Here is a 26006-nt window from a genome sequence, read left to right on the forward strand (position 1 = left end):
TCAGCCAGAGCTAATTCCCCGCGAGTGCGAGTTGAAGTTCGCGGACCCACTCTCCTTTCAGTCTGCCCCATATAAACGCACATTTCCGCGAGTCAAATTCAGAGCTGAAGCGCAACGGGACATCATTAGGTTTGGGAACAGCCCCATATTTAGAAAAAAAATTAAAAACGTGTTCTATTTAGAACCGATACGGGAGGCGTTTTATTCCGTATTTCTGAGGTGAAACTGTTAAGACGAAGTTCCACAGGTCTCCCTCAGCCAGACAGAGAGAGAGAAAGCCTCAACGAGCGCACAGAATCAAGAAAACCGAGTGAAAACAGCGACAGCGAGAGAAGAAAAACAAGCACTTGGCTCGTTTCACTGTTCTCAGTGCGCGTTCCAATTTTGAGCTCGCTTCTCAAAAGTCTGTTTTATCAGGAAATACGTCACAGATTCAAAAGCTGATAACCGATTCCTAGTGATGCCACCCATAGGCTAATACTCCTCAGAATGAGAGAACGTGAACATTGGTCGTAACTAATTTTGCTGTGACAGGCAACTCTGGCAACTCTTTAGTGCTGCAGCCAATGGAGTCAAAGACCCCCTAGATAAACTGCACTGAAATACAGTTTTAATCTTACTTTAATAACTGATGATATATAGTTAGGGTGATCAGACGTCCTCTTTTACCCGGATATGTCCTCTTTTTTAGACTTAAAAAAAATGTCCGGGCAGAATTTCACAAACATGCAAGGCAGGAATACACCCTGGAGGGGACGCCAGTCCTTCACAGGGCAACACAGACACACATTCACGGACACTTTTGAGTCGCCAATCCACCTTCCAACGTGTGTTTTTGGACTGTGGGAGGAAACCCACGCAGACACGGGTAGAACACACCTCAGAGACAGTCACCCAGATCAGGAATCGAACCCACAACCTCCAGGCCCCCTGGAGCTGTGTGACTGCGCCACCGTGCCGCCCAATTTCACCGACAGGATTTTGTTTTTCTAGAGCTTACATAGAATTTTGAGAAGCGTTTCGTTCACAAACTAGTCCCGCCCTCCCCTACTCCGTTTGGTTCGCTTAAGTGAGAAGGGGGAGTGGTGAAGTAGCCTAAAATCTTCGGATTGGACGGTCTGACTGTAGAGCTACCGTTATTGGTCGATAACCTTCTCTCTAAACATTTAATTGGTCAGTCTGCACGTCAGTAGTCCACCACCCCCCCCCCCCCCCCCAAAAAAAAAAAAGAAGATGTGTCCTCTTTTTCACCATCTCAGATATGGTCACCCTAAATATAGTCAGATGATAGTCAGAGATCCCTGATAGCAAGGAGACGGCAGACCACTGTTGGCCCATTGAGGGCAAAGTTGGAGGTCCACTAGAGTTTTGCACAGCGTTTTCTGGACGGACCACTAGTGATTAAACTGATTTTTAGACAAAATGCCACATTTGAGCACTTTTCCATTCACAGTTCAATTTACATTTTTTCCTTCATAAGGTCCTTTTGTTGTCCTTTATAAATAAGATTAGTAAATAATTTTAATCCAGCACAGTGTCAAAAGATTTAGCATAATCATTTTATATCAGGCATACTTTATTTATATCTCTCATAGTTGTTGGTAATATTTGTATTAGTTTGTTTTCCAGATTAAAAGTCTCTGTGAAATTAAAATCTGTTTGAGGAGATTAAAAATTAGTTATATGTACACAGGACAGTAATCTGAGTAGTCCGATGGTTGACCAGCAGTGGTCTACAGTCAGTGGTGTGCAAGCCTTTTTATGCCAGTGGACTGATATATGCTTGCTGTCTGGGATATTCTGTTTATTTAATATTAAACCATATTCGTTATAATGAATTGCACATGTTAATCTATTTTTTATGTTGATATTGAGAATTCAGCATGCACCCTGTAGATAAATTGAAACATTTAAGAGGAGTTGCTGACATGTTATTGATTAAAGATTTTGTGGTCCGGCCCACCTTACATTGAACTGAGTGTAATGTGGCCCACTACTCACTGAGTTTGAAACCCCCGGTTTAGTGTATTTAGAACAAGTGCACAGTACTGCAATTTTTGCTGAAGTTTTTGTTCAAAGTAAATTTACATATGCAACCAACGTATTAATTTATACAGTTTTAGTGGAACTGTACTATTATACCAAAGCTCCTCATAGTAAGCTCTGAAATCTTACTGGGTTTGACCTTACAAACATTTGGTAAAGATTTCATAGAGCAACATTTCTTCTTGGGGCTAAGCCCACTGGTCTTAAGAAAAACAAAACCCTTGATTTTCTTGAGACAGAAGAGCTTAAATCATTACAATTTTAAATATACCATATACTGTCAGTTCATATATTAAAACCAAGCCTTTTATTTCTTTTTGTTTATTTGATATCACAACCCGTACCATATTCAGCATACAGCAGCATAGCCCTGCCCAGTCCTCTATAAGCGCTATGGAGTGTTACGGCAGAATATTTATGGTACCACTTTAGAATAAATCCACACTTATCAACACGTGCACAGACATTTTTGAGGGCAGGTGCTCAAGCCAAAAAAGGTACAAATCACCAAACGTATTCTTTAAAAAAAACAGTAGGATATTTAACATATATATTTTTTTTTGTTAACCCACTCTATAAAAGCAATGCATGGAGGCTCTTTGTAAAAAAGATATGCATGGATGCTCTTTGAAAAGACAAGCGTTTTCAGCGGGAGAAGTGTGTAGCTGCGATTTGGCCTGGCGCTCAGCACTGCATGAGCGCTAACCGGACAATGAGGGACGGGGTTAGCGCTCATGTGTGTATGTGTCGCTCATTCACACTTATGGACACTTTTTACAGGCATGGCTGGCTGTGTGTGTGTGTGTGTGTGTGTGTGTGTGTGTGTGTGTGTGTGTGTTTGTGTGTGTGTGTGTGAGAGAGGTGGTTATGTGGGTGTATTTTAAGTTCAGTGTTGGTAATTTGCTACTGCAGGTTTTGTTGGGGCTGAATGATGAGGACCTGGAGGTGGGCCTAGGAATCAACAGCCCCCTGCACCGCCGCAAACTCCGACTGGCCATCGAGGATTACAGAGAGGCAGAGAATGGAGCAGGGTACTACACACACACATACACGGAGCATTTATACAAGTGTCATCAGCTTCCCATGATTTCAAGTCCTAGACACATGTGAGCAAGCAGTGGCAACAGTGGCAAGGGAAATCTTCCTAAACCAGGTTAATGCTACTCCTATAACCCCAATTAATTTTCCTAGCCTGTCTAATAACATGGTGTGTTCTATGGTACCCAGTGCTGTGTTTGAGTAAAACCAATAATGATACATGACATTTGCCGGTGAATAATAAGGTCTATTACAGGTTTTACTAGTGCTGTCTCTGTGCTGTGATGAGCCCTGAATCCTGAATGATTGGAATTTTTCATACATGTGATTTGTATTCAAATACAAATGTTACTTCTATGCCATAGTTTCTGTAAAATCTTGAATAAAAAATATAAAATATAAAACGTTTTGTCAAAATAGACCAATATTTCAACAGTTCCTCAAGTATCTGGCTAAATCCTAAGTTATGTATAGGTCAAGATCCTTTGATATGGGATGGAAAGGGGCATTCATATGCTGAATGATCTCTATGATCAGAGATCCTTAATGTCTTTTGTTTAATGAGTTCGTTCATCAATATGGTATCCAGAGATCACAATTTTGGAGATACTTACAATTACAACATTTACTTAGGGGAACATTTGGTGTTAAACAACATAGCCTGCCACCTACTGAGATATTATAAGTAATTCAAGTTTATGGAAAAAGGTCATGAGGCCTCAGTATATTATTCCATGCTGGTAAAGAATCTGGATAACGGAATTGATGTAGCTCCAAAAAAATATGGGAAAAGGATTTAAATATATGATTAGATGAAAACATTTGGGAAGGAATATTTCAAAGTTCTAAAGTGGCATCTAGAGACGTTAGGGTACGCCTTATTCAATTTAAAACTATTCATCGTTTTTACTGGACCCCCATTTACATAGATTGGGCTTAATAAACTTGGTAAAATGCTGGCGATGTCAGAAGGAAAAACGGGATTTCATTCATGCTTTCTGGCATTGCCAAAGAGTGCAGGAATTTTGGACTTGGGGTATATGAATATATAGGTGATATCCTGGGTTGTCAAATTGCCTTATGTCCTAGGCTGTGTATATTAATTGACCCCTCGGTTTTGAATATTAAGGACAAATACATAAAAAGTTGGATTCAAACCAGCTTAATGATTGGGAGACAAATTATATTTAGGGGTTGGAGGACAGTGGGAAAACTATTTCTCTGGTACTTTAAACAGTGAATAAAACTTACAGACAAGTTAACCCAGACAGAGAGCATATGCCACTGCTGGTCCACCATCGGACCACTCAGATTACTGTCCTGTGTTCAGGATATAACTAATATTTTTATCTCCTCAAACAGATTTTAAATTCACAGAGACTTTTATTCTGGAAAACAAACTAATACAAATATAACCAACAACTATGAGAGATATACAGGGTGGACCATTTATATGGATACACCTTAATAAAATGGGAATGGTTGGTGATATTAATTTCCTGTTTGTGGCACATTAGTATATGCGAGGGGGAAACTTTTCAAGATGGTGACCATGGTGGCCATTTTGGATTCAACTTTTGTTTTTTCAATGGGAAGAGGGTCATGTTACACATGAAACTTATTGGGAATTTCACAAGAAAAACAATGGGTTGCTTGGTTTTAACCACTTATAAAATGTGTTCAAAGTGCTGCCCATTGTGTTGAATTGTCAATGCAACCCTCTTCTTCCTCTCTTCACACACTGATAGCGACACCGCAGGAGAAATGCAAGCACAGGCTTCCAGTATCCATAGTTTCAGGTATGTTTCTGTACATGGCTGAGGCATATGGTTTAAATGCTTTAAAAAAAAACTTAACATTTCAATTAACATGATTCACTAAAACAGAGTTTACTTTTTAGACTAATTATAGTCAAACGTTTATATAAAGGCATTCCACCACTCCAGCACAATGCTATTGTTTACTATCATACAAAATTTAAGCCTGTACCTGACTAACATTAAATTTGTAGACCAAACAATCATCAAAATATACATCAATGTATTGATTCGCTGCAGTAATAGTTTTGTTTACAGTAGAACTACTCACAGCAGTAACTAATACCTCACTACTATAGTCACTGGATTATGAGGTCTTTAGGTTCTTGTTCAAATTATCCCTTCCACCTTAAAATGGTGCATAAGTTACATTGAGCTTGTAGTAGATGTTAAGTTCTTGATGAGTTTTATACCATTCTGCTTATGTTGTGCAGAAAATACAGACAGTCAACATAAAAAAATAAACCTGGCTAGTGACGTTTGAAACGAGGCGTCAGAGCCTGTGTCAAGCAAAAAGGGGCATGCCAGATGAAGCCCCGGTTCAAGTCTTGTATTGTTTCGGTAAAAATCAAGTGACTGATGACAGCCTCGGATACCATGGGACACATGATTGTTTCATTTTGAGTGTCGCTGTTGCATAAACACTGTTTAAGTCTGGCGGTACTTTGTGGGTTTTATTCATATTTATATTAGTTAGCACTGACATTTTATGCACTCCAGCCTCCTCAGTGCTATGTGAAAGGATATTCTCTAAGGTTGGGGAGATTGTATCAAAGAAAAGGATTTGCCTCAACACAAACACAGTTAAAAATGTATTTTTTGGAATAAGAATCAATATTATATTGGTTCCTCATACTGCTATGTTGCACTTTGCTGTTCTTCACTCCCAGTTCCATAAGCACTCTTTTATTCAATGTCAGTGTTCATCACTGATGTATTTATTGTGTTCACTATCACAAACATCACACTCAACTAATATTTCCATGCAAACACACACTTTTATATTCATTGAACCTGGGTGGCAAAAATTGTTTATTTTAAACATAGAGGTTCCAGGATAATCTGGCTAAGGGTTAAGTTAGTCTGTCATATATCCCTTTGCACAGCAGGTGTCACTGAGAATGATTCAGTGAGGGTTTGGGTAATTAACCTTTTGGTGAACCTTTGGGCTAGAAAGCCTCATTGGTTCATGAAGCCGCGTTTTGCCATCACTAAACCTGGTTTCTTATTTTAATATTCTGTTTTACCTTAAAAGCTGACGAAGTTACGTTCACAGTACCTCAAAAAACACATCTTCATCCTGAAACCTGTGTGCTGCCACTGCAGCATTTAAGGTGGAATGGTTGAACAATCTAACATCTTCATGAGAGTGATTTACTGAAGGCAAAAAAGTGTTTTAAAAAACCTAGATAGCTATGCCTTCTCTGGCTTGTGCAGGTGCTACCTTAATGAGAACACAATTTGCACGAGGCAGAGGAGAGGTAAAATTGAACAAGATGGTATGGGTTCAGTGTAGGAGTGAAAGAAACAGTATTTCAAGTTTTTTCCAGGCATGGATATTGTACATTATTTGTAATTTTTAACATTATAGGTAAGAATAATTAATTCAAGTAATTCAAAGTCTTATACCTGAAATATATTATAGCAGTGATTTTCCTCTTCAGGTTGTCCAAGGCCGCTGACATAGATCATCAGTGGGTGTCTAAGACATGGCTGAGTGACATTGGCTTGCCTCAGTATTCTCAGCTGTTCCAGAACCAGCTGGTAGACGGTCGGGTTTTAGGGTCACTCACCCGCCATGACCTGGAGACCATCTTCAACATCAACAAGTCCCATGTCACCAGCTTGCTGTCAGGAATCCAGCTGCTGCAGATGCTTGGCTTGGATAAAGAGGTAAACTGCAGCATTCATTTACTCACAGTCTGAGTCAGAGACAAAAGAGGTGACTTGCACACAGAGGTTTAACCTGTGTGCATGTGCAAATGTTTGTGTGTGTATTCACTTAATTATAATCATACACAATATAAAATGTAAATGATGTAAAATATCCTATGCCAATCCATTAGAGCTTCACATAGGGCCCACCACACTCTCTTCCTACCTGCAGCCACCAAAATTCCTGTTGAATCCTACACCTCAAGACTAAGGTTGCTGTGGCTGTTTATGATCCAGTCAGCAATCAGCTATCATTAACAACTACAGTTACTCATTGAGCCTAGCCCAAACCAGTCCCTGTATCACTAGCTCATCACAGGGGCCATCAGGCAGTCACCTCCCCTTGTTGGTGTTTCACTGAATTAAGCCCACAACACCTCCAGAAGGCATCCCAGACACACCCCACCTCCAAGCCAGCTTTACAGTCCTACCTTACCCTTTACCATGAACAACTTTAAATCCACACTGGACTCTCTGGTGACTAAGGCTGTACCATTAATGCATGACACCAGTTCCATGTGAATTTTACATGCTTCATTACCAACAATCCCAATAGCATCTCTCCCGTAATCTCCAAGTAATCTGTGCTCTCCTTATCCACAACCACTGAACAGACCTTTTGGCTGTTTCTAATAACTCCTGCCACTGATGCCAAACTGCACAAGCAGGGATATGGCCAATTTGGCAACAAATCCTATAACACCTATCTCAACCAGTCTTGCATGTGCCTTCTATCTGCGTTCCATCACCTCAGCCAAGCACCAAGTCTGCGTACTTCAGCTTCTTGTACTCAGCGTACTTCTACTGCATCTTCAAATGGAACTGCTATGAAATAAACTAGCTGTTTACTTTCAGAGTATATCACCATGTCTGTCCTCAGCGTAGTTAACACAATGCACTCTGGGACCTGCAACTTTTTTCCTACGTCCACCAGCATTTTTCAATCTCATGCTTCACCCCATCAACCAATATTTGTAGCTTGCACATTTTCTCTAAAACATTCCCCCTCATGCACAAAGCTAACTATTTTATTACTACAGCCACTAGTCAGTGCATTAACCTCTAGTCATTTGCTGTCCAACAAAAATGCTAAAACACTTAGCACCTGATTGTCTCCATGTATAACGACCTTGTGACAAACTAACTTTACAAGCTGATAGAATATGCTTCAGCGTGCCAACCTCTGTACATAATCCACAACTAAGGTCTTCACCTACCCACTGTCCAAGATTTTACAGTGTTGGAAGAACGTCATAAGTGGCCTCCAGCAAAAACTTAATACGACTTGCCTCCATCGCCCACAAATCCGCTTCTCTAGATACTCCCATCGAAGTCACTGGCCTTGTTTTGCCTGTGATGCTGCTGTTGCACACCACACCTCCTCTTCCTGCTTGCAAATGAAACTAGTCATCATTTGCCTTCTCTCTGGTTATGTGGCCTTACGAAAAGCTTTCCATGGATCACCTGACCCAAGGCCTGCTCTTCCACAGTGTACTTGGCCAATCACATCCCTTAGCTCTAATGAGATCCTGGCTACCTGCATTTTCCACTTCCTTCCTGATTTTGTGATTGGTACTGCTGCTTTTACCACTGCATATTTCGATCCTGAAAAAATCATCTCATGACTCACCTGAGTTCATTTAAATTTCAACTTAATTTGTGAGTGGTAACTCCAGTACCCCTCTCCAATACCATGCCATGCTACTTAAACACTGCGGCGACCCCTAGCCACTTCCTTATGGCCTTGTTCATAACCCTTTCAATCCTCTCTACTTCTCTACTACTTTTAGTCCCACAACTTGTTCTGTATCATTTAGTGCTGTGCTATACCATCTGCCTAAACTCTTCACTGGTCTCTCCAGTACTGGAAGGATAATTTCTCCTTCCATCCAAATATTTTCTTGCACAAGTTTTCATTTGACAATCGACAGACTTCTAGACTTGCTTGGTTTAACTTTCAGCCTAGCCAACCTTAGATTATCATTTAACTTCTCCAGCAACCACCGTGTGTAAGGCACAGTAGTCATTACGGTCATCATGTCATCCATGTAAGCCCTAATTGGGGGGAGCCAAGTCATGTCATGCAAGTACTCTCCCCGCCTACAACCCACTTAGAGGCCCTAATTACTATCTCCATTGTCATTGTTAATGCTAATGGTGAAATTGTACATCCAGCCATTATACCTATTTCTAATTGCTGCCATGATGTAACAAATTCCCATGTACTAAAGCAAAACTGAATATCCTCAAAGAATGCTTTAACCAGCCTAGTAACCTTATATGGCACCTGGAAGAATTCAGAAGCTTTCCACATGAGTTTATGTGTCACTGAGCCAAATGCATTAGCTAAATCTAGGAAAACAACATGTAAATCCCTTCCCTCTTTCTTAGCTGTCTGAATCTGATGCCAGATCATGCCGCTATGTTTCAAACATCCTGCAAAACAGAAACCCCTGCATTTGGTACTGATGTATCAATTAATGTGTTTGCTTTCAAATAAGCAGCAAGTCTCAGTGCTGTTACACTGAAGAAAATCTTACCCTACACATTAAGAAGACTTATGGGCCGAAACTGTTCTATACTTACAGCATCTTTCTCTTTAGGGTTAAGAATACCACCTGCTCTTCTCCACTCTTTTGGAATGATCCCTTTCTTCTAAACAACAACCAGCAACCTCCACAAAAACCTCAAGACCTCAGGTGCATATTTGTACACCCAATATGGCACACAATTAGGCCCTGGAGCAGAACCCATCTTTGCATGATGCACCACATCTTGAACCTCACTCCATCTGGGTGGTCTAACCTCCATTTGCAGCTCAATTTCACCTAATGGTGGAATATCTCATTTCAACTCTAGCTCCTTTGCCTCATCTTTATCTGTATACATACCATAGAAATGCTCCTCTAATATCCTCTTTCCAACTTTTAAATTCCCATATTACTCCTTACCAAATAAAGTCTTCACAAAATTAAATGGATTCCTAAATAACGCTGCCCTAGCATGTTCATTCTTTTTCCTCCTTTTCCTCAAGTTCTCTGCTCTTCTTAACACTGCCAGTCTATCCTTAAGCTTGTTCTGTAGTATTTTCTTTCCTCTTCCCCTACTCGTCTCCAATGCTTTCTAAGAGCCCTTAACTCCAGAATTAGTTCATCTTATTTCTAATTGCCGTCTTGACCTTACTCTGTCTTGTCCTCTTTGCTTTTTCTCCAACATACCAAACCTTGCCATTCCATATTTGTAAATAACTATACATAAACTGTTCAATTTCTTCTATGCTGATCACTTCAAACCAGCCAATATACATTTCAAATCATCATTTATACACTTCCACCCTACCTTATGTATTGCAGTTGGTCATTTTACATTTATTCTCTGCCAAATTCCTTTCTCTTTCGCCCCTTGTTTCACCCTCTCCTGCTCTCCATCATCCCTCTGGTTAATATTAGATACACCTTCTTGTATATTTGTGCTGGTGTTCTCCTCAGTATTAGCAGAGGTGTTGATATCCTGTGAACTATGGTGAGTAACCTGTCACTGGACATCAGCCGACTGATTTGAACAACCCTGTAACAAGTATTGTTCAATGTGGGGCTTCTGTACTCCCTTATCCAAGCACCTTCACTTTCCTTGATGAATCTTCAGTCCTCTTACTAACGTAATCTTTTCCCATAAGCACACACAAAAATGCAACCTCTTTCCATTTCCTACCACCCCAGTTGCCTCTATGTTTATCTCCTTTCTCATAGTCAACACCGTTCCATGACTCTATCCAGTGAGTCATTTTCCACCCCTGCTCTCGCAGACTCAAGGGGTATCGAATCTATATGTCTTATCATAGCATTTATTGGTTGCATGCACATGGTTGATCACACCATGGCTGCTGCTGCCCCACATAGGTCTATTCCCCTATGTCAGTCTCTCCAAGCTGCCTCAAGGTCTTTCCCCTGTTGTCAACTGCTCTGTTCACAGCAGTCACTAGGTAACCTAGTTAAGTAATTATAATCATACACAAGATGTAAAATATCCTATGCAAATCCATTAGAGCTTCACATAAGGCCCAGCACGAATGTTATTAATTTCATCCTCTGCTTATACAACCCCAATTTTAATGAAGTTGGGACGTTGTCACACCCTTGTCCTGTCATGTCTGTTTTGCCCCGCCATGTGCTCACTTGGCACATGGCTCTGTTTGTTATTGTCCATGTCTCTGCCCATGTCCTGCCTTTGTTCCTCCTTCTTGTCCGTGTCTCATTTTTAATCCTGCCCCCTCGTTGTCTGTTTCAGGTGTCCCTTGTCTGTATGGTATATTTAAGTTCCTTTGTGTGACTCCTTCTTTGTTGGACATTCCATGTTTGCATGTCTGTCTCATCGGTTCTTTGATTCGGTTCACCTCCCTGTGTACAAACCGGATTCCAAAAAAGTTGGGACACTAAACAAATTGTAAATAAAAACTGAATGCAATGATGTGGAGATGGCAAATGTCAATATTTTATTCTTAATAGAACATAGATGACAGATCAAAAGTTTAATCTGAGTAAATGTAACATTTTAAAGGAAAAATATGTTGATTCAAAATTTCACAGTGTCAACAAATCCCAAAGAAGTTGGGACAAGTAGCAATAAGTGGCTGGAAAAAGGAAATTGAGCATATAACGAACAGCTGGAAGACCAATTAACACTAATTAGGTCAATTGACAACATGATTGGGTATAAAAAGAGCTTCTCAGCGTGTCAGTGTCTCTCTGAAGCCAAGATGGTTAGAGGATCACCAATTCCACCATTGTTGCACAGAAAGATGCAGCAATACCAGAATGGTGTTAGCCAGCGTAAAATAGCAAAGACTTTTAAGTTATCATTATCAACCGTGCATAACATCATCAAAAGATTCAGAGAATCTGGAACAATTGCTGTGCGTAAGGGTAAAGGCTCTAAAACTCCACTGGATGCTTGTGATCTCCGAGCCCTTAAATGTCACTGCACCTCAAACAGGAATGCCACTGTCAAGGAAATAACAGAATGGGCTCAGGAATACTTCCAGAAAGCATTGTCAGTGAACACAATCCACTGTGCCATCCACCTTTGCCAGCTGAAACTCTACAGTGCAAAGAGGAAGCCATTTCTAAGCAAGCTCCACAAGCTCAGATGTTTGCACTGGGCCAGGGGTCTTTTAAAATGGAGTGTGGCAAAATGGAAGACTGTTCTGTGGTCAGATGAGTCACGATTTGAAGTTCTTTATGGAACACTGGGAAGCCATGTCATCCGGACCAGAGAGGACAAGGATAACCCAAGTTGTTAACAACGCTCCGTCCAGAAGCCTGCATCACTGATGGTATGGGGTTGCATGAATGCTTGTGGCATGGGCAGTTTGCATGTCTGGAAAGGCACCATTAATGCAGAGAACTATGTTCAGGTTCTAGAACAACATATGCTCCCATCTAGACATCATCTCTTTCAGGGAAGACCCTGCAGTTTCAACAAGATAATGCCACACCACATTCTGCAGCAATCACAACATCATGGCTACGTAGGAGAAGGATCCGGGTACTGAAATGGCCAGCCTGCAGTCCAGATCTTTCACCTATAGAGAACATTTGGCGCATCATAAAGAGGAAGGTGCGACAAAGAAGGCCCAAGACGATTGAACAGTTAGAGGCCTGTATTAGACATGAATGGGAGGGCATTCCTATTTCTAAACTTGAGAAACTGGTCTCCTCTGTCCCCAAACGTCTGTTGAGTGTTGTAAGAAGAAGGGGGGATGCCACACAGTGGTAAAAAATGGCCTTGTCCCAACTTTTTTGGGATTTTTTGATGCCATGAAATTTTGAAACAACATATTATTCCCTTAAAATGATACATTCTCTCAGTTTAAACTTTTGATCTGTGATTTGTGTTCTTTTCTGAATAAAATATTAGATGTTGGCGCCTCCACATCATTGCATTCAGTTTTTATTCACAATTTGTTTAATGTCCCAACTTTTTTGGAATCTGGTTTGTATATGTCTGGTCTGTCTGTTTCTCCCATGTGCTTTGTGTTCCCATTAGGTTTGTCTGTTTTAGCTTTCTGTCTAGGTTTGTTTGTTTAGTTCTCCTTTTACAGGTATTTATTTAGCTCTCCTCGTCTAGGTCTCTGTTTAGCTCTCTGTCCAGTTTTTGTCTATTTAGCTCTCTCTGTTCAGGTCTCTGTATAAGCTCTCTTTGTCAATGTTTGTCTCTTTAGCTATCTCTGTCTGTGTAGTTCCCACTGTTTAGGTTTAGGCTGTATCTGTCTCTTTAGTCTAGGTCTCTGTGTAAGGTCTTTCTTTGTCTAAGTATGCTGTTGTGTCATCCAAGTCTGTCTGTCTTTGTTTTGTTATCTTTTGTTTAAATAAGTCTGCGTTATTAGCAAGTGTGTCCGCCTCCCATCAGTCTGCGCGATCCTGACAGACGTTGTGTAAAACATAAATAAAAACTGAATACGATGATTTGCAAATCCTTTTCAACATCTATTCAATTGAATACACTACAAAGACAAGATATTTAATGTTCAAATGGATAAACTTTATTGTTTTTTTTTTGCAATTATTTACTCATTTTGAATTTGAGGCCTGCTACACATTCCAAAAAGTTGGGACAGGGACATGTTTACCATTATGTTACAATGGGGTCTCCATTGTCGTATTTTGCATTTCATAATGCTCCACACATTTTCATTAGGAGACGGGTCTGGACTGCAAGCAGGTCAGTCTAGTACTCACACTCTTTTACTACAAGGCCACACTGTTCTAACACATGCAGAATGTGGCTTGGCATTGTCTTGCTGAAATAAACAGGCATGTCCCTGAAAATATGCTGCTTGGATGGCAACATGTGTGCTCCAAAACCTTTATGTACATTTCTGCATTAATGGTGCCTTCATAGATGTGCAAGTTACCCATGCCATGGGCACTATCACACCCCCATACCATCAGAGACACTGGCTTTTGAACTTTGTGCTGATAACAATCCAGACAGTCCTTTTCCTCTTTGGCCCGGAGGACACAACATACATGAATTCCATAACGAATTTGGAATGTGGACTCGTCAGACCACAGGACACTTCCACTTTGTGTCATTCTAATTCAGATGAGCTTGGGCCCAGAGAAGCCAGCGCTGTTTCTGGGTGTGGTTGATATATGGCATATATGGCTTTTTCTTTGCATGGTATGGTTTTAACTTGCACTTGTAGATGGAACGACGATCTGTGTTCACTGACAATGGTTTTCTGAAGTGTTCCTGAGCCCATATCCGTTACAGAATGATGTCGGTTTTTAATGCAGTGCCGTCTGAGGGATCGATGGTCACAGGCATTCACTGTGACCATTGCCTTGCCGCTTACTTGTAGAGATTTCTCCAGATTCTCGGAACCTTTTGATTATATTGTGGACTATAGATGATGAAATCCATAAATTCCTTGAAATTGTACATTGAGAAACATTGTTCTTAAACTGTTGGACAATTTTCTCACATAGTTGTTCACAATGTGGTGAACCTCGCCCCATCTTTGCTTGTGAATGACTGAGCCCTTCAGGGATGCTCCCTTTATACGCAATCATGACACTCACCTGTTTCCAATTAACCTGTTCGCCCGTGGAATGTTCCAAACAGGTGTTTTTTGAGCATTCCTCAACTTTCTCAGTCTTTTGTTGCCCCTGTCCCAACCCTTTTGGAACATGTTGCAGATCTCAAATTCAAAATGAGTGAATATTTGCAAAAAACTATAAAGTTTATCCATTTAAACATCTTATCTTGGTAGTGTATTCAAGTGAATATAAGTTGAAAAGGATTTTCAAATCATTGTATTCTGTATTTATCTATGTTTTACACAATGTCCCAACTTCATTGGAATTGGGGTTGTACTTAAAATAGGTACCATGTTTTATATACACTGTAAGATTCAATGGTTTGGCACCCATTTACCAGTGTCCTCTTAAAAGCGACATGCACAATTTTAATAAACTTTCCTTATGAAATTCTGAGAACGATTCCTCACCATTTGTTAGTTCTCCTGTGAGTCTGAGAGTCCATAGGTTGGTAATATTGACTTATTTTGGCTGTTTTGTATCACTTAATGTGGAAATGTTTCTAAATTCGGGAGGAGGCTAACTACATGAAAGTAATCACAGAGTGAAAGTGAAACTTGAGTTTCAGTGGTACACTGTGAGTACTTCTGTGAGTTTTCAGACCCCAACAAACAACAGTGTTTTTTTTCCTGTAACATATCATTCCACCTTAGAAGATGCAAAGCTTGAGTGTAAACAAACCAGAGAACATAGTTTCCCCCACAGCTATAAATGTTTTTTCTCTTATATTCCACTACACCTATAGGAAAGCTTTACATTAGATATTGCTGTATAAATTGCTGTGTAAATTTAATTTAACCACAAATTTATGTCAACAATTGATATTGCCCTCTTAAAAATAAAGGTGCTACAAAAGGTTCTTTGAGAAATGCCATAGAAAAACCTCTTTTTGTTCCATAAAGAAACATTTTTGTTAATAATTTTAAACGGGTAAAGTGCCTTAAGATTGAGAGATGGATTTTTAAATCTTGTGTGGATGATTAGTTCTGGATCACAAACACCCTTTGACTCCATGGCTTAGTGCTGATGCTAGATGACTGGTTGTGGATCAGAACTCATCCCAGAGGTATTGAATGGTGCTCAGTCACTGTCAGTGCACAGTGAAATCCTTGTAGCTGTGTACATCTATTTCTAGAAGCCAACTTAGAAGAGCAGAGGTTGCAGCAAAGGCAGGAATAACAGGGGTGTCCATACTTTTACATATGTCTGTACAAATAGTAATAAAATCTGACAGTGGTTTTCTTCCCCAGGTTTTACATGCTCGACGTGTCCAGTGTGAGCATCTGGATGTTGACCCTGTGGTGTGGACAAGCCAGCGGGTCATTAAATGGGTCAGAGACATTGACCTAAAGGTCAGAATTTAAGTTTAAATTTGCATTTACTTCTAAACAATATAGGGGGAAAATAAGTAAGAAATTGTCATACTATTGAATGCCAAACACTATGCCACTTGTCCAAAGGTAAAATTAACTCTCAAATCCTGACATTATATTTTATTCCCTGGGTAATATCATCTCACCAAGCAAATGTAGAGGGTGGGCCATTTATATGGATACACCTTAATAAAATGGGAATGGTTGGTGATATTAACTTCCTGTTTGTGGCACATTAGTATATGGGAGGGGGGAAACTTTTCAAGATGGGTGGTGACCATTTTGAAGTCGGCCATTTTTTATCAATTTTTTTTCAATGGGAAGAGGGTCATGTGACACATCAAACTCATTGGGAATTTCACAAGAAAAACAATGGTGTGCTTTAACGTAACTTTATTCTTTCATGAGTTATTTACGAGTTTCTGACCCCTTATAAAATGAGTTCAAAGTGCTGCCCATTGGGTTGGATTGTCAATGCAACCCTCTTTTCCCTCTCTTCATACACTTATAGCAACACCGCAGGAGAAATGCTAGCACAGACTTCCAGTATCCGTAGTTTCGGGTGCTGCACCTCTCGTATTTTTAAAGCATAGACAATTGCCTTCAGATGACCCCAAAGATAAAAGTCTAAGGGGGTCAGATCGTGAGACCTTGGGGGCCATTCAACTGGCCCGTGACGGCCAATCCACTTTCCAGGAAACTGTTCATCTAGGAATGCTCGGACCCGACACCCATAATATGGTGGTGCACCATCTTGTTGGAAAAACTCAGGGAACATGCCAGCTTCAGTGCATAAAGAGGGAAACACATCGTCATGTAGCAGTTTTGCATATCCAGTGGCCTTGAGATTTGCATTGATGAAGAATGGCTCCACTGTCTTTGTACCTCATATACCACACCATCAATTTTTTTTGTTCCAATAGTCTTGGAGGGATCTATCCAATGTGGGTTAGTGTCAGACCAATAGCAGTGTTTTGTTCATCAACTTCACCATTCACATAAAGTTTGCCTCTTCACTGAACAAAATCTTCTGTGTAAACAGAGGGTCCTGTTCCAATTTTTGTTTTGCACATTCTGCAAATTCAGTGCACCGATCTGGGTCATCCTCGTTGAGATGCTGCAGTAGCTGAAGTTTGTAAGGGTGCCATTTGTGAGTAACTAATATCCGCTGAAGGGAATGTTCGACTGATGCCACTCTCCAGTGACATGCAGCGTGTGCTACCCTGTGGGCTTTTGCTGAATGAAGCTAGGACAGCCACTGCTGTTTCTTCATTAGTGACAGTTTTCATGCATCCACATTTTGGCAAAACCAGCACTGAACCAGTTTCTATGCAGTTTGCTAACTGTAGCATGTGAGATGGGTGGTCTCGTAGGGTGTCTTGCATTGAAATCTGCTGCAATGAACTGGTTACTGCGTTCACCAGACGTCAACACAATTTCTATCTGCTCCTCACGCATTCTGCATTATTTTTGAGGACAAAATATACCATAATAATTTACAATGTGACAAGTTGCTGAAATATATCATAATAGTTAATAATTGTTGTTATTCAATAATGTACTGAATAACTTAATTATATTTACATTATTGCACTAATTTATAATAGTTTATAAAAAGTGTAAAACCAGCTGAAGTTAATTTAGAAATATCACAAACATACTCTGTGGTATTCTTGTATTATTTTAATCATTAATGTCTGTTTACAAGAGTTGTCTCTTTTCCCTATCTCAGGAAAATAGAGCCTCTGTCTTTGCTACTCAAGGTTACATACTAAACTATGTAACCTTTGGAGGAGGGTAGGAAACCAGCCACCTCATTGCTACTGATTTCAGTACACTGCTGTAAAAATGAATTACACTAGGGAGAGCCACAGGATCAAGAATCCCAAATCTTAAATTTTATGCCTTTAATTTCACCTGTTTAAAATCCATAGGTCTCCTAATTCTGCATTTGTACTGATATAGGAGTATCAGCATTAGTAACTACTTAGTAAACTTTACAGTGTAAAATAAGGATAATAACATGCTAGAAAAAAATCATTCTCTAAACAGTACAGATTTTGGTTGAATAGTAAACTCTTCACTGTATAGGAGTATGCTGAAAACCTCCAGAACAGTGGGGTTCATGGTGCTGTGATGGTTTTGGATCCGACCTTTAGTGCAGAGAGCATGGCCAAAGCTCTGGAGATCCCCAGCAACAAACATATGATCCACCGGCACCTGTACGAGGAGATGAAGGTGCTGCTGAACCCAGCCAGGTCAGTATCCATCCACTAATATGCTGTATACAAACATTATTGTGATGCAGCAGGGAGTGTTGTCACACAGCTCCAGGATACCTGAAGTTGTTGGTTTGAGCCCAGCTGTCAGGATGGCGGAGGCGGACGCACTCGCTAAAACACAGTGAAATTTTATTCAAACAAAAGATAACAAAACAGAGACTTTGACAGAAAGACAAAACACAGGGGGCTAACAGAGTCATAGACAAAGGGAGCAGATTAAACAGATGAGCAAAACGAAAGGTGGAAACGACAACGGTGAAACAGCAGAGACAGACAGACTAGACTAAGCAACATGACATCAAAGGAAACAAATGTCCGACAAACATACAAAGGGACTTATATACACACAAGGACACCTGAGACCAATAACGAGGGAGCAGGATTACAAATGAGACACTGACGAGGAGGAGGAACAAAGACGTGACTAGTGCGGAGACATGAACAATAACAAACAGAGGAGGAACAACAGACAAGACAGGGCCAGGGCATGACACCAGCTCTGGGTGCCTGGGAGGAGTTTGGTGTGTTCTCCTTGTGTCCACGTGTGTTTCCTCTCAGTACTCTGGTTTCCACCCATGATCCAAAAACACACATTGGTAGGTGGATTGGCGACTCAAAAGATTGTACATAGGTGTGCATGTGTTTACCTTGCCACTGGAATGCATTGCGTTGTGATGCTAGTCCCAAAGCCTGGATAAATGGGGAGAGTTGCATCACAAAGAACATCCGGCATAAAAACTGTGCCAGATCAATGGTGCAAATCACAGTTGATCCACTGTGGTGATCCCTGATGGGAGGAAGCAGCCATAAGAAGAAGACAAAGAAGAAGAAGAGTTAGCTTTATCCTAAGTGTGTTGAGGTGTCCAATGACATTACATTAGCAGAAGTTTGAAAGAAGTGGTAGCTGCCTACACAGAAAACATATGCCCTTCTCCCTCCCTAGCACTGTGTGCTTGGCAAGAAAATAAAAGAAAATACTTGACTAATTGTTTGGTCAAATTGTGTTCCTTCTCCATAGAACCAATCAAAATCAGGAGTACAGCCATAAAGAGGGAACCCCCACACATTCGCCCGCCTCCAGCTGTCGCTACGCTGAAGACCGGGTCACTCTCAGGTCCAGATCAGGGAAGGTAAAGGTACACCCTTACACTACATTACATTAACAACATTTTAAAAACTAGTGTAGTGTTGGGCAGTAATTCAATATCATAATATATCGCAATATAAAATATTCCAATAACATTTATATGATTTTTAAACACATTTTCAATATTTTAATACCCATTATATGCATCATCTTTCACTGACTGACAGTCATTACAGGGCACTTTCATCAGTTCATTGCCCTCAAGTTTAAAATTAGTTTAAAAATCTTCATGTTGACAAAGCCAAGAGGTTTATGATGGTGATGTCATGTTTTTTGTTTGTTCTTGGCAGTTTTTTGTGGCTTTTATACTGCTCATATCAATATTGAAATTAGGAAATATATTGTGATTTAAATTTTGTCTAAATCTGTGTTTCTAATAAATTTCCAGTTTGCTTGCAGGTATAATGTTTCTGATGTGATTCCAGAGTGAATTATACAGTGACAACTGGTGGTGGTGGTGGGGGGGATAACTTATTCTCCAGAATGTACCAGCTTCTGCTACTTGCCAGGCTGTTTTTGTAAATACATATATCCAAAATGACTTGCCTGGTTAAATTAAAGATTAAATATAAAATGTAAAAATATAAAAAGAGAAACCAGTACTGCGCATGCACCTGATGCAGTAAACTATATGATTATCCATATGCAGCTGACACAGTTTATTTCTGAACACCAGAAAGCATTTATAGATCTACAGTTTTACATTAGTACATTAATAATGAAAAATATATAAACAACTAACAAAACTGGTAAATACAAAGCCTAGACCAAATAAAATATTTGAATGTATAATTGTCTCTCATTTCTTCAGGGGGTCAGTGTGATTCCTGGAGATGCCACAGCCAACTTTGACCAGGAGTACAAGAAATAATAATTGGCCATGCCTTCTATGAAGCAAATTGCTTGTCATAACATGATGACAAATTATCTTACACCATGAGGGGAGAGGAAATGGAGTAGTAGGGAAGAAAATCAGCAAGGGGGACAAATGAGACATATAATAATCACATGATAAATAACAGTATTAAAATAATAGAAATAAAAAGCACCTCCAAACTGAGGTGTAAATCCAAACCAATAAAGGTTGGAACACTAAGCAAAATGTAAATAAAACAGAATGCAATGATGTGCAAATCATGTACACCCTGTATTTAATAGAAAACAGTAGCAAGGCAACATTTCAAATATTCATTCATTCATTCATTCATTCATTCATTGTCTGTAACCACTTATCATATGTAGGTAGTAACATTTCAAATATTGAAACTGAGAAATTTTATTGTTTTATGCTGAAAAATGTATACATGTTTTAGAGCAACATGCTGCCATCCAGACTTTAGGTGAATCCCATTTCTCTCCTTAGCCCTACCCCTCCATTTTGCCTTCAAAATTTCAAGGAAGATAGCATTTACTTCTAAACAATAGCAAAAAAATGCCAATCCACATTCTGCATGACTTACAACAATATTGTCCTGTAGTATATGAGTGGGGCTAAATTAATTCAAATGTATAGAAAACATCTGGTGCATTATGAAATGAAATATGTTATATGGGAGACACAAACATTAAGCAGCTGAAATCCTATATCAAACAAAAATTGGAAAAGATTTCAGATTGAAAACTACAGTGACTACAGTTCCTAAATATCTAGTTTTATTTAAACAATTATGGTGCAACACAGTGGTAAATTTTACCTTCACCCAACCATTTGGATTGTGCTGCAATCATGAAATTAAAAAATGTTAAAATGTTTCATTTTCAAAATCTATGTTTTAATGGTTCAGTTTTCAATTAAATATCGAGTTTAAATTATTTGTACATCATCATCATTAATTAACATCAGGTTATTTGACCAAAAATACTTGAAGTATTGCATAAAACATCAGAAATTTTTACTGCATGTTTTGTAAAAATTTAAATGTACATTATTGCATATTATTGTATATAAAATGACAGTAATTGGCATGACAAATTGTTGTAAATTTTTTAATGTTAGGGCATAGTTGTGGAAGATGAGTAACGAGACAACTTCACTGTGCCTTCAGGGTCCCTTGAGATTCAACCCCAAAATCCCAGGCGGACGGGACCTTGGTTTCCATGGCAACTGTGGGTCTTTGCCCAGAGAGGAGCGGATGAAGGCCCTTCCAAGGTCAAAGGGCAGCCCTATGCATGGCTATTCTAGCATAGAAATAACGAATGTCTAGTGAACCACTGGGGATGCCATTGTTTTAAAGAACATGATCCAGTAAACAGGATGATTTGAGAATGTTTTTCTCAAAGCAGGATTTTTCAGTAAGCTGGATAATTTTAAATGTAAGTGACAGCTGAAGTGTCCCTAACACCTTCTCCTATCAAACAGGCTTAAAGGAATACTCCAGGGGTTTTTAACCTAATATCTATCTCCTACAGGTTAATTGTAATTTTTTTTTTTTGCATAGAGATTTATTGCTTCATATTTTCTTGTACATAAAAAAGAATGGGGTCCCAAGGTTTGCAACTATTTACGCATTAGCATTAAGAAGGCTCAGACACTAAATGCCAGCAGTCCAAAAGAGCACAATCAGCTGCGTTCTATCTTATTGGGTTGACCTGTCTTCCGACTCCCCCACAATACTCAGTGCTAGATTGTCTGTTATCTACCCTAACAGAACTGGGCATTTAGTGTTCTCCTACAAGTGTAATTAGCTGTCCAGGTAAGTAATGGCTGGGTTCATATGACTCAGAATAAACATTTTTTAACTATATAAACTTAGAAGAAAAAGTAAGTAAATTTGTTTGGTAGATTATTTCTTCGTTGCAACAATGCTTGTTGGAAATCTTATACTATTGGAAAGCCACTGCCAAACAGTTAATTTCCCTTTTAATTGGTGCCACATTTGTAAGGATCATGCATTTGTGGGATGAACAGTAGAGTTGAGTATGTGGGTTGCGCCCATGGAAAATTTGCCAGATCCTCTCTGCCAGTGCCAAACAGCTTATTTTGCTGTTGTTTTAAACTTGTTTTGAGCTTCTGGTACCCCCTGTGAGCATGGGCCCTGGTACAGTGGTCAGTAGGTGTCTGCTTTAATCGGCATGCCACATTTGACTGATCTGGATAGGGCCCATGCAACAGGGCGATTTCAAGCTGGTGTTCCGCAAAACCAAGTTGAGGCATTATTTGGAGTGATCCCTAGTACCATCTCCAAATTGAAGGCCAAGTTCCATATAATACGGGTGTCAGAGACAGGGTGCACAATGGGCGTCCCAAGAAGATCGTTTCCTCACCCTGTCAGCACTTAGGTATCGTAGGCTATCTTATACAGATTTGCAGTCAAGGTTTGCAGGACGATATGGCCAACGGCTCTCTGCCCAAACCATCTGGAACAGACTGCACGCTGCCAGGAGGCCTGTCGTGATTGCCCTTCACCATCAGCAACACATGCACTGGAACCTGAACATGTGGAGGAATGTTATGCTCATGATGATGGTGTGGGGCAGCATATCCCTCACTGGAAAAATGAGGCTTGTAATCATTGGAGGCCATCTTAATGCAGAGAGATATCATGATGAAATTCTGCAACCAATGGCAATCCCATATCTCCACAGCCTTGGACTGAACTCTGTCCTCCAAGGTGACAATGACGTTCACACAGAGCGGGGTTTATCAGAGACTACCTCCAGAATTTGGGAGTGGAGAGGATGGAATGGCCTGCCAGCAGTCCTGACAGAGTGACCAATACAACCGCATTGGCTGACTTGCGACAAATGCTGGTTGAAGAATGGGATGCCATACCACAGCAGTGTGTGACCAAGCTGGTGACCAGCATGAGCAGGAGCTGTCAGGCTGTTGTGACTGTGTGTGCTTCTTCCACACACTACTGAGGCTCCTGTTTGTTAAATTAATAAATTGTTAAATTGCCAATATGTCTTGTTTCTTCAAATGTCAATCATCCAGTCCATCAAACAACAAATGAGTCAATGGCAGATTTGGCAAATTTTTCATGGGCATAACCCACATCCTCAGCTCTACTGCTCATCACACAAATGCATGTAGGGAAATTAACAGGCTTTCCAACTGTACAAGATTTATTGCCAACAAGCATTGTTACAACAAACAAATAATCTACCAAACACAAATTTATTTACTTTTTTTTATTATACACTGAACAATCCCTGGATTAGGAACACTAGGTATCTCCACTCATTCTCCATTTTATCAGCTCCACTGACCATACAGGAGCATTTTGTAGTTCTACAATTACACAGTAGTCCATCTGTTTCTCTGCGCAATTGCTTATCCCAAATTCACCCTTATTTTCAATGGTCAGAATGCTCAAAATCTGTCACAGAGCAGGTAAGACTTGAGTGGTAAATTATGCTCAGCATTGAAGTGACATTTCAGGGGTGATGGTGTTTTAGTGTGTTGTGCTGGTACAAGGGGATCAGACATATCAGTGCTGCTGGAGTGTTTGTAAAGCACTCATTATCACTGCTGGACTGAGAATAGTCCACCAATTAAAAGTATGTTAACCTGTGTCCACTGATGAAGGACTAGAAAACGATAAACACAAACTGTGCAGCAACATGAGCTTCTGTCTGACTTAACATCAACAAGGTGGACCAACGAGGTAGGTGTGTAATAGTGTGAAAAGTAAGTGGACATTTTCTATAAAAACTCAAGCAGCACTGCTCTGTTTAATCCACTTGTACCAAGGAAACACACACTAAAACACCATCAACATGTCATAGTCACTGGAACACGAGAATGATCCACTACCCAAATCATACCTGCCCTGTGGGGGTCCTGAATATTGAAGAACAGGGTTAAATTGCGATAAGAAAGTATGCAGAGGAACTTGTGGATTAATTAAAGAACTACAGAATTCTCTTGTCTGCTTAGAGGAACTGTATATATATATATATATATATATATATATATATATATATATATATATATATATATATATATATATATATATATATATATATATATATATATAAGCATGGAAATGTAAAACTGTCAATATACTCTATATGTAGCAGAGAGAACAGAATGCAGAAAACACTGGAGTACTTCTATAAGTTATGTAGATAACTTGGGATTTCTCCTTTGTGAAATACACTTCTGCTCAGAACGATTTATTTTCTTTTACCTTTTCCACAATTAATACACTGGATTTTATTCTGTAAAATGTCAATTCTATAGAAAAGATTTTATGTATATTTCATCAAGGAAAAGACACTATATATATTTTTTTCCACATACTTCAATAATAATTAACATTAAAGCCATTTTAACTTTAAATACCTAATTACATAAGCTCATTCTGACCTTATGTCAGTTTACTGCATTATATTTAGATCATTCAATTCATTACAATAGATTTTATACAATATACAATCACTTTTATTGTGATGTTCTGTGTTGTACTGTACAACAACTTATCAAATTAGGAAAAATTTTGTGAGGGGTGATCATTTGTATTGGTTCAAACAATGTGATATTTTTAGATCTTTTTTCTTGTTTAGTACAATATACACTATATACCAGGTTGCCAAAATATTCCTACCATCTGCCATATATGATGATGTTGTTGTTGTTTTTTGTTTTTTTGTGAGCTGCCAAAGCAACATAAACTTTACAGAGTCTTTCTAGGTGCACTTTGGCATTTGGCAACAAGGCATTGAAAGTTGCTACAAGTTACCATAAGTTGCTAAGTGAAGCCTCTGTTGATCAGGATTGTATTAGAAGTAAATTACAGAGATATATGATTAAATCCAGACCTAGGGAATTTGAAGACCAGGTCAGCACATTTAACTTGTCATTATGTCCTTCAGGCCATTACCACACACTCTATGCAACATAGACAGAACATTTTTAGGCAAGTGGTCCTAATATTTTGGCTTATCTGATATATTCATAATGTTTGAGATACTCTTTTCTTTGCAGTGTTGATACTCTAAATGGCAGAACAAACCCCTCTGTTTTAAATATGTGTTCTTTTCATTCTTTTGGTTGAAATGAACCAAGTTGTTTGTAGCTCATAGTAAATATTAATTACACTGCTGGAATCACTGTCATTCTTTAAAAAAGGATTAGAAAATTACTTCTTTATTTATTGTTTTTCTTATATTACTGGTGAGGACTCATGTCTAATTATGCATGCACTTCTGTTTAACATCTCAGTTGTTTACCAGCACACACACACACACATTGCATAGTGACTTCAACAGCCAAATTTGTGTAGCATTGTATAAAAAAGGCACACAGGGTTAAGGAAATAAAGTGTTCCTAGCAAGGGCTGCATATGTATGGTGATAAGTCATAAATTATCAATTCAAGTAATGAAAAGTAAAAAAAAAAATAAATAAATAATAAATGTATTTAAATAAATAAATAGAGGGCAGCAAAATGGTGCAGCAGGTAGTATCGCTGTCACACAGCTCCAAGGTCCTGAGGCTGGGGTTGTGGGTTCGAGCCTTTTCTTCAGGTAACTTTCTTTGTGGAGTTCGGTGTCTGTGTGAGTGTGATCCGGTTTCATCCCACAGTCTAAAAACATATTGGTAGATGGATTGGCGACGCAAAAGTGTCCCTAGGTGTGAATGTGTGAGTGTGTGTCACTATGCGAAGGACTGGTGCCCCGTCCAGGGTGTGTTCCCGTCTTGTGCCCAGTGATTCTGGGTAGGCTCCGGATCCACTGCGACCCTGAACTGGATAAGCAGTTACAGACAATGAATGAATGAATGAATGAATAAATTTAGGACAGATTTGGCCTAATGGTTAGAGG

The 26006-nt window shown here is 39.4% G+C and overlaps 1 protein-coding gene across 3 annotated transcripts in view; it reads left to right on the plus strand.

The window, feature by feature from the left end:
* The window catches only part of kaznb (kazrin, periplakin interacting protein b), a 464418-nt gene extending 440966 nt beyond the window's left edge, over positions 1 to 23452 (plus strand). For all 3 annotated transcript variants that reach the window (XM_066671962.1, XM_066671963.1, XM_066671964.1), the window contains 6 exons: positions 2959 to 3077; positions 6566 to 6794; positions 15688 to 15789; positions 17902 to 18068; positions 19111 to 19222; positions 21285 to 23452. In XM_066671962.1, coding sequence (XP_066528059.1) covers positions 2959 to 3077; positions 6566 to 6794; positions 15688 to 15789; positions 17902 to 18068; positions 19111 to 19222; positions 21285 to 21443 — 888 coding nt within the window. In that variant the 3' untranslated portion in view covers positions 21444 to 23452. The remainder of the gene's footprint in view (positions 1 to 2958; positions 3078 to 6565; positions 6795 to 15687; positions 15790 to 17901; positions 18069 to 19110; positions 19223 to 21284) is intronic.
* The last annotated feature ends 2554 nt before the right edge of the window (positions 23453 to 26006 follow it).

The sequence above is a fragment of the Hoplias malabaricus genome, chromosome 5 (assembly GCF_029633855.1).
Source record: "Hoplias malabaricus isolate fHopMal1 chromosome 5, fHopMal1.hap1, whole genome shotgun sequence".
NCBI lineage: Eukaryota > Metazoa > Chordata > Actinopteri > Characiformes > Erythrinidae > Hoplias > Hoplias malabaricus.